At 33.5% G+C, this 10,037-nt stretch overlaps 2 protein-coding genes across 2 annotated transcripts; both read right to left on the bottom strand.

Moving 5' to 3' along the window:
• Positions 1 to 2,403: 2,403 nt before the first annotated feature.
• On the bottom strand, positions 2,404 to 5,627 carry LOC110708475 (guanine deaminase-like). The gene is made up of 4 exons (XM_021886608.1): positions 5,435 to 5,627; positions 4,288 to 4,478; positions 2,909 to 3,013; positions 2,404 to 2,799 (listed from the first exon to the last, which is right to left on the bottom strand). The coding sequence occupies exons 1-4, from the start codon at positions 5,448 to 5,450 to the stop codon at positions 2,614 to 2,616; spliced, it is 498 nt and encodes a 165-aa protein (XP_021742300.1). The 5' UTR covers positions 5,451 to 5,627; the 3' UTR covers positions 2,404 to 2,613.
• A 1,013-nt stretch (positions 5,628 to 6,640) lies between these two features.
• On the bottom strand, positions 6,641 to 9,272 carry LOC110708474 (guanine deaminase-like). Its single transcript, XM_021886607.1, has 4 exons — positions 9,103 to 9,272; positions 8,100 to 8,290; positions 7,050 to 7,154; positions 6,641 to 6,937 (listed from the first exon to the last, which is right to left on the bottom strand). The coding sequence occupies exons 1-4, from the start codon at positions 9,116 to 9,118 to the stop codon at positions 6,752 to 6,754; spliced, it is 498 nt and encodes a 165-aa protein (XP_021742299.1). The 5' UTR covers positions 9,119 to 9,272; the 3' UTR covers positions 6,641 to 6,751.
• Between the last annotated feature and the right edge of the window lie 765 nt (positions 9,273 to 10,037).

The raw sequence follows: 10,037 nt of genomic DNA, 5'->3' as shown, positions 1-10,037 counted from the left end.
AGAGAGGATTCATTCCCATGTCACATGGCATTTCTCTTAGCAAGAGTCAGTGCCCATTGGAGCCTAATGAGTTAAAGCGAATGAGTAGCATACCTTACGCCTCGGCTATAGGTTCTATCATGTATGCCATGATATGCACTCGACCGGATGTTGCATTTGCTCTGAGCTTATGCAGCAGATTCCAAGCAAATCCAGGTGAAGCACACTGGACTGCGGCTAAGAACATCCTAAAGTACTTGAGAAGGACTAAAGGAATGTTTTTGGTCTATGGAGGAGTAGATGAGTTGGTTGTTAAAGGTTATACTGATGCAAGTTTCCAAACCGACAGAGATGATTACCGCTCGCAATCAGGGTACATCTTTTGTCTGAATGGAGGAGCAGAGAGCTGGAAGAGTTCAAAGCAAGGCACTGTAGCAGACTCTACGACAGAATCAGAATATTTAGCGGCGGTAGAAGCAGCTAAGGAAGCTGTTTAGATAAAGAAGTTCCTAACAGAGCTAGGGATCGTACCTAGTGTTCTAGAAGGAATTGAGTTGTTTTGTGATAATAATGGAGCTATTGCGCAAGAAAAAGAACCAAGATCAAACGACAAATCCAATCATGTAATGAGGAAGTATTACCTCACTCGCGAGATTGTAGACAGGAATGATGTCAAGATCTGCAAAGTTCACACGGATGAGAATGTTGCTGATCCACTTACTAAACCTCTCCCTCAACCCAAGCATGAACGTCACGCTAGGGCTGTAGGGTTGAAGCAAGTGTTAGAATGGCTTTAAATTGTTTTTGTTTAGAGAAACTTGTTACAAGTTAAAGACATGATTTCATGTTTTATGTTTATATAGTATGAATTTTTCATCTTATTTAATTTTGGTTTAGTATTAAATAAAATGTCCAACATATTTATTGAATTTAATGGGATTGTCAAATACGTGATTTGATGAATGAAACCCCATAAGTGAACTGGATTCATAAAATATTTAAGTTCCTAATCTGAGTTGTTAATTTGGACATAAATGACTCAATAAAAGGATTAGCATATAAGATTGATTGATGGTGTTGTTTCATGCGCTATGGAAACATGGAGATGTTTAGTCAATCATATGGATATGTATAGTCGATACATGATCGAACAGACCTACTTAGAAGTTTTAAAACTTCGCGAATTATATTAGCGGATTCCTTAGACATGAGTGGAACACTACTCAATTCAATGATTAGTGTAACCTTGATGTTGTCAAACGTCATGCCGTAAAAGGGGACTATAAAGGCGACACTCAGGTTGTGCTAAAAGTTGAGTGGGAGTTTTGGTTGCCACAAGATTGAATAGGTCCTCCTATGTTAGATAGGATGGGTGTCTTGGCCTCTTGAAGAGTAAGAATTGAAAATGCATGGCCGTGCTCAAATGGATCATAAGATGATCATTTGTTTAGCAATTCAAACTCGGATTTCAAGAAATAATTTGAACGCTGGTATGGATAACATAGAGATGTGATCATACTATCAAATTAGACACTAAGAGACTTAAGGAATTTGAATATTGCATACTTGTCTCGGACAAGTGGGAGATTGAAGGAAGTGTGTCCTCGACTTTAATGCAATTACTTAATATAATCATGGATCGTATTACAGAGATAGTAATTCGTTTATTTGGGTCGTCTATACGTCTTGCTAGAGAATGCTATAGAACTTTGGGTTAGTAAGTAACAAACTCGAAGCCCGCCTAAACGGATCCTACAAGGTCACACATTAGGATTGGATCAATAAAGAAACCCGAAGCCCAGAGTGGGCCTTAGGGTGACCGGCCAAATAGGGAAAGGGGAGAGAAAACCCTAACCTAATTAATAATAATATGATTATATATTAATTAGTTAGGGATAATTAAAATACATAGTATTCAGTTTTCTGAAAAACAACGTAAGTTTTCTCTCAATATTTTCTCTCTAAAATTGGTTCTCAACTCCAAGAAAGGTGAAAGGTTTTTCCCGTCCAACTAGCATTGGTGGAGTGTTGATTCAATCCGGTGGACCGAATAGAGGAGTTACAATTGAGGCTCTTTATCTCCGGTAGAGAAGAAGATTGCTAAGAGGATTCACGCTTCAAAGGTTAATTCTAAACTGTTATGTGATCTTTATTTGTATATGCATGAGATCCTGTTTAGGTGCGTATGAATGTGATTCATGAAATTCCGCTTAGAGTACCTAAAACCCTACACAACTAACATTAAGTCATCCTCAAAATGATGTTGTCTATACGCATATTAAGATTTTAAGAGGAGGTAAATTTAGGAAAGAAGTTATATTAACACCAACAATGTCATTTATGGTGTCATTTACTGATTTAGACTAAGCTAGTTGTGAAATTGTGATGATTGACCATTTTAGCACTTAAGATTTAGGTAATTATTAAAGAAAAATAAGATATCAAAAACTGAATTCGTCCTATAAATGTAACTCCTTAAATCTAAAATAATATTACAAATCATTCCATATTAATTATGCCTTCTTACAAAAATGTGTTTTCATGGGATCAGATTCAGACAGATGGTTTTCATGGAATAATGTGAGCAGCGCAAATCCAAGCATATTGATTGATTATTGCTGTATTTTTATTTTCTTAAGCACTAGATTTAGGAAATTTCTCAAATATTTCCTCGGCGATGATAACCAAATTATGCTCAGCTTGTTTGATCTCGAGGTTAGCTGCTGTTTGATAAACTCCGGTGCCCCTCAACGCATCAGAAATGGGAGATCTATAACCCATTGCTCTAGCAGTGTCAGCTTTTGCTCCATAGATTACTCTCTGTTAATAAAATGCAAGCGTTTAAAACATTATTATCAAGAACAAAGATCAGCAAGAATCTGGGCATAATCATCAGAAATAAGTGGTATTCATAAACATTACTACAAACCTTGATTCCTGAAATCTGTATCGCGCTAAAGCACATTGAACATGGCTCACAAGACGCGTACATTTCACAATCTGACAACTCAATTCGATTGAGTTTATTACATGCCTGAAAAAACCAATGTTGTGAAAAATAAAAAGGGAGGTCACAACTGAAAACAAATACAACTAGCAGAGGATTCACTTGGCTACACTTATTTGAAGCAGACTAAAAAAATTTATAGATTGCCTCCTAATAAGATATACTGTTAACCGAAAATGATTTAAGGAAAAAAAAACTGAAACAAGGCCTGATATAGATGACAGAAACTTAAACCAGGAACTGATAATCAAACTATACCAAATGAGGCCTCAAAAAATCATCTGAGCTCTGGATTATAATCAACTACTAGTCTCCGTTTCACTAATTTGTACAACCATATGGTTACACATTTCCAAGATACTCAGAAAAAGAACCCTGAGTATTACAGCATTAGCCAACCAAGAGGGATTGCCCATTTGCCCTATGGTTTATGAATTCCCTTGTCACACAAATTCAGTTTTAATTTATTACAGTACTATCCAACCAAGATGGAAACGAATTATAACATAACCATAAGGCCGTTTTAGAGTTATACAAGTACAAAGAGAAGTAGAAAGTGCAGAGGAAAACTATAATTTCTTGATCAAATTGCAATAAGATAGCAATTAGGCTAACAGAATGAAATAGCATATTAATCACAGAATCAGCAACTAAATTCGAGAAGTGTCAGGTGTAGAAACAGCACTAGTGCAACAGGCAATTGTGAAAGCCAAAAACTTATTTTATAGGCATATTGGGTTTGTTGGAGCAAAGAAGATTCTAATTAGCACAAACATCTCATTAACGTTCCATCCCTAACTAAAGCATCTTTGACAAAACAAAAAGAGATAAATTAAGCTTGAATAATAAGGCAAAAGGAACCTGAAGATGCCCTAGCTTATCATTCAAGATACAGTAACAAACTAACAACTTAATGCATAGCAACCTCAAAACTGTCTATTCTATTCAACAACCCGGAAGAAACATAAGAATTGAAGTACAAGAGATGCAGTTGATCGATCTTATTCACAAAGAAATAAATCGAAACTTTAATTTTCCTAAACAAATATTAAGAGACCATATAACATAGCTAAAAAATAAATGATGTTTTATATCGAAACTTTTCCTAAACATATAGTACTTGTTGCAGTAAATCAATGTCCTAAGCAATGAGTTTCATTCTGTATGTAGCAAATTAATGCAAGCACGAATAACTCCTAAGGCATCATGCAACAGCTTTTGTAACTCCTAACCTTACTATTACTTAATTGATCACTTCCTTTTCTCAAAAAAAAAAAAAACTACGAATCTAGTAATTTAACCTCTCTTATGGCTATGACCTCTGCGTGTGCAGTTGGGTCATTGTACTTCCGCGACATGTTGTGACAGCTGACAATTACTTGATCATTACAAACAATAACAGCACCAAAAGGAGCCCCATGTCCACATTGAACTCCCTTATAAGATTCTTCAATTGCTTTTGTCAACAGTTTGTCATCTCTATTTTTTATAGCTGTTTAGACAGTCCAAATATGAGAACGAAACAATATAATTAGCAGTAAGTCATACACTGGGTACTATTACACAAAAGGCGGATTAACTTAATCCCCTTCGTCCAAACATACAACTATATTATAGTAACGGTTTATGATTTGATTTCCTCTTATGTTACTATTTAATTAAGAGATGCTAGAAGATGAAAACAGAATTGCTGTGAGCGAGTACAGTCCAAATACTAGAAAGGGAACCTTATAATGAAAATGTTTTACATCAAACCAAACGGGGTTAATGAAAAACATATATTCAAGGGAAACCACACTTGCAAGATAGTTTTCTTTTGTTTGGTTTTTACAAGAAAAGTTAAAGAGAAATTAAAACAGGTTTGAAAAAATGTGGGAATGGATGAGAGGAAAGTAAAATGGAAATAAGAAGAAGGGAGAAAAACTTAGCTTCTCTTGTTTTGGAAAGGAAAATGTTTTCCACCATTGGAAAAATTATTTTACGCTCCTTCACAAACCAAACATAGGGAAATGGAACGTAATGGGAAAATCATTTTCCATGAAAACATTTTACATCAAACCAAACGGGGCCTAAGGGATGTGTAGAAGCTAAAATCGGTGATGACAAGGGAAATTCCTAAAGTTGAGCAAATAGTAAGAGGGAAAAAAGACCACTGCCATTAGATTGGCTTAAATCACAATTAATAAATATTAGTACATGAATTATGTAGCTTGCAGTAAGCATCTTAACATATAACATGTTCAATACTAATAGTATATACACTGATGCATACTTGAGACAAAGTATAGAGTCTGAGTAACAACTAACTTTGGGTAATAAAAGGGAACACAAATAAACTAGTCAATAAAGTGAACACAAATAACTTAATCAATTACAATATAGTCAAATTGAAATTAATTCAGGCAAAATAGGATCATTAATAAAAAGGGCTAAAAGTTAGAGACATACCATTAGCATCCTCCATGAATTGAATTGAGCTTAAGAATGAGTAAAAGTCCAAGATATATTGGAGAAAGTGTGGAATGGAATTGACACAGTACAAATATTTTAAGAATGGAGTATTTGTCAAACATGTAGCTGGACCTTTAATTATTGGAATGTTATCCTCAATATTCAATAATGCTGATAAATGACCCTATTCCACAAATACAATCTCTTTTTTTTTTTTTTTCCAATCTATTATTCATGGGTTCAAGGAGATTTAAAAAAAAAAAAAGTACAGCAATAACCACTACTTGAAGTAACAGTCATCTTCAAGTAAAGGTTTTCAAGTATGAAAAAATTGCTACTTCAAATTTCGTGTACTGATAAAAAATAATACCTTCTACCAAGGTAATAAAATGTAAAAAAGGATGATATTTTTGAAATTTGAGCAATTTCTAGCATTTTTGGGGAAAAATGTTTAATTATTGGTCACTTAACTTAGTGAAATAAAATTTAAAACTTCTTCTATAAATTTTCATTTACGTATATTGATGCAAATCTTAAACCGTATTTATCTTTAATATCACACTAGCAAAAGTTATAAAAGTTGGATTTTAATAATGGGAAGGGAGTAGTTTTTATTAGTAAGCAATTAAACATATTAATGGTCAAAATCATACCAAGAAAAATACAATAATAAAAAGTCGAATGTAACGGTAATTTTGGGACGGAGGGAGTCATTAAGGTCTTGTTCTCATTGACTGAACTCAGCTGAACTGAACTGAGCTGAACTGAAATGAATATTTTATAAGAGAAAGAAATTAGGAGCTGAACTGAATTAAATTGAATTTCAATGTATGAGAACAGGCCCTAACAAGACTCTCAAAACCATTAGTCTTTGTTCTTTTAATGGTATATTTCAAAATTTCATTTCAATTCAACTTTGTTAAGCTCAATCAAGTTCAATTTAGCTCCATTAAATTCTATTCAATTAAGTCAAGTTTAGTTCAACTCCATTCAGTTTTGTCCATTTCAATTATGTTCATTTATATTCAATTAAGTCAAGTTTAGTTCAGCTCCTTTCAGTTTTGTCCATTTCAATTATGTTCATCTCTAGTAGTAGTAGTAGGACGAGGAGGAAGAGGTGGTGGTAAACTAAACAAAGGCTTAAGCTTACATAAAGAAATTGATTATATTAGTTTAATTAAAGCCATTAAAGACTCCTTTGTATAATTCATGAACATCTTCATTGAAGATAATAAAAGTTCTTAATCCCCACATTGGTGGAGAAATGGAGTCATTTTACAAAATTCGAAAATTGACTGACTGCTGTACTTATTATTAAGCACTGGATTTAGGAAATTTCTCAAATACTTGTTCAGCAATGATGGCTAGATTGCCATCAGCTTGTTTGATCTCGATGTCAGTCGTCGTTTGATAAACTCCAGTGCCCCTCAATGCATTAGAAATGGAAGCTTTATAGCCCTTTGCTATCGAAGCTTCAGCCTTAGCACCATACATTAACCTCTGTTCAAGTATAATAACTAAATAAGTTTTTTGAAATATGACAGGCTATAAAGATCAGCAACCTGGGCATAGTCATCAGAATTAAGTAATGTTCATAGACATTAAAACTAACCTTAATTCTCGAAAGTTGTATAGCGCCAAAGCACATTGAACATGGCTCACAAGATGCATACATTTCACAATCTGACAGCTCAATTCGATCAAGCTTATTACATGCCTGAAATAATCAATCTAATTAAAAAAAAATGAAGTATCTGATGATCATGATTTATTGACATGTTATAGTTCAAACTGCAAAGTTTGTAACTCGCAAATCCTATCACAGAGAAGAATACCACAATAATCCTTAAAGATCACGACGTCCACTTTTGGCTCAGAATTTCAAACTGACTTCACTACAGTCTCAGGAGCATTACCCAACAAAATTCTGGTATATAATGGACATCTAGCCTCCCCTTTTTTTCTCATTTGTACAATTGGTAAGGTTACAATGTTACATGCATATATCTATACTATAATCCTCAAAATAGGCCTTGAGTGATTGAAAGTGTTGTTCAAAATGCTGTATAACTTCTACTAACACACATGTCATGAAACTTAAGATGTGTAGAATCTAATGAACGATAATGTAAATTTCAATAAATTAGCATACAGTTACAGGATTACAGCTTCAGAATTATACAGCACATCAACCCTTGTATTACTAACTAAATTCACGAAGTTTCTAATGATAGAAATAGCACAAGAGCAACAAGTAAATGTGATAAAGCCAAAACTTGTTTAGAAGTCAATTTGAAAGGCATATTTGCTTGTTGGAGCACAGGACAGTTCACTAGGACAAAACACATAGCAGAATTCAGTAAACACAAACATCAAATCGAGTACTCTGCAGTATTTTCTTAGCCCTATTGAAATGAACTTCAATCGTGACACTCAAGATAAATGGAAGCAATCAACAACCTTTAAAGTTTGAATTATCCACTCTATTTAAACATTGAGTGGATATATTGTAGCACAAGATATACAGTTGAACGAATTCACAGAAGATAGACACACATTGATCATACAAATCCATAAAACCTGTCAAACAAATATCACTGATTTGCTTTAGTCAATGTCCTAAGCAATGAGGTCCATTGTGTAGCAGAGCTAGTAATCTAACCTCTCTTATAGCCGTGGTCTCTGCGTGTGCAGTTGGGTCTTTGTTTTTCGACACCATGTTGTGACAGCTGACCACTACTTCGTCGTTACAAACAATAACAGCACCAAAGGGGCGCCCATGTCCACATTCCACCCCCTTGTAAGCTTCCTCTATTGCTTTTGTCAAGAATTTCTCATCTCTATCCTGTACAGCTGCATAGGCAGTCCAAATTGGATTTTTTTTTTTAAAAAAAAAATACATTACATTTAGCATTGTTGATCGTGGCATTAAAATGCGGGTCCCATAAATGTTGACTTATTTACAAAAATGTCATACTAGCTAGCATGTTTTGTTGATTTATTTACGAAAATGCCACTAAATAAACAATTTTTGTTATCACGAAGATTAATTTGTATTTTCCCTGTACATATCATCATACAAATTTTCAACTCAATTTTGACTTCATACTGACAAGATCACAAGAATCATATAGTGAATACTATCAAGATTAGGATTAGCCCAACTATTATTAAACATGTCATACTTTTATTAAGATACCATTAGGTTGAATCTATTGTTACTCGGACTCAAGTACTTGTGCTGGACTGGTAAGTGCGTAAGTATTTGACTTGGCTAATGGTCATATTGTGAAAATATTTCATGATTTTGGCTTTAAAATAAATGTTGAAATGTCATGTTAGAGTGTCGAGGATCCAACACGGGTAATAGAGATGTCACATTACTCACACAGGTTGGAAGAATCTCAGGATAATTTCTAGATTGAGTGGACAAGCAAGCAATCAGCTATCTCAATCACGGATTAAAGCGGATAAATGCAAATGACTACTAAATCATTCATATATGACTAACACAGAACATCAGAACAAATAATTCAGTACCCACTAAAATTCAATAAAAAGTTGATCAATAATTAGGTCCAATTGAATTTCAGGAAAACAGGATTTTAAATGAGCAGAATAAGAAAACAAAGGAAAATAAAAAGGGCAAAAATTTAGAGACATACTATTAGGATACTCCATGATTTGAATGCAGATCAACAATGAACAGAATTCTGAGTATTCAGAAATTGGGACATAAACATAGAGAAAGTGTTGAATGGAAGGATAAATATGTCCCAAACATCTTTTACAGCCTGTTTGTTTGCTGGGATAATAATTGATTAAAAATAGTTGTATTGTGTAACGACTGTAACCTGGTGTTTATGTTTGCATTAAAAAAATACTCAACACATCACACATGTTTCAATGTTTGTTACCTCTATATTTTAGGTGTCGGTTGATCGCTATGGGAATTTACTTCCTATAGAAATTTGTATTTCACGAGAATTAAATATTTAAATTCTTATATCAAATTTATGGGAATTGTATAAAGTTATTTGGTTGACTGAAGGAAGTTACAAATCATGGGAAGTTTGACTTACCTAGAGGTTTAACTTCCAATGTTTTGTAGAAAGTCAAAATTTCCATAAATTTGCAATTCCCACATTTACGCTTTTTATTGTCAATCAAACAACTCACCCATTTTCAAATTTCCATGATTTTCCACTTCCACCATTTTCTTTTTGTAACTAAACAACCCCTTAATTTTTTTGGGACTGGTTGTTATTTTTAATCAATCAAACTTGTATTATTCCATTATTTCACTAACTTATTTTTCCTGTCTTTAGTAAAAAAGGAAAGGAAAATGAAGTTCAAAAGTCTTACCACTATTCCAACCTATTTTATCATGTAAATTGTTTCCCGTTGATCTTTTTATATATAGTAATTGAAAATCGAGAAATACAACTATACAAGTTTATCGCTAAGATAAACAATTTTATTTAGGAAAAATTGATTTTTGCTACCTATCAAACACATCAAATTGAATTTTGCTACCTATCAAAACTTTTATTTTATTTTGCTACCTAACAAATGCCCTTTTTAAAAATTTTGCTACCAC

Source organism: Chenopodium quinoa, unplaced genomic scaffold (assembly GCF_001683475.1).
Source record: "Chenopodium quinoa cultivar QQ74 unplaced genomic scaffold, ASM168347v1, whole genome shotgun sequence".
Classification (NCBI taxonomy): domain Eukaryota; kingdom Viridiplantae; phylum Streptophyta; class Magnoliopsida; order Caryophyllales; family Amaranthaceae; genus Chenopodium; species Chenopodium quinoa.
This window is presented reverse-complemented; position numbering and strand designations above follow the sequence as displayed.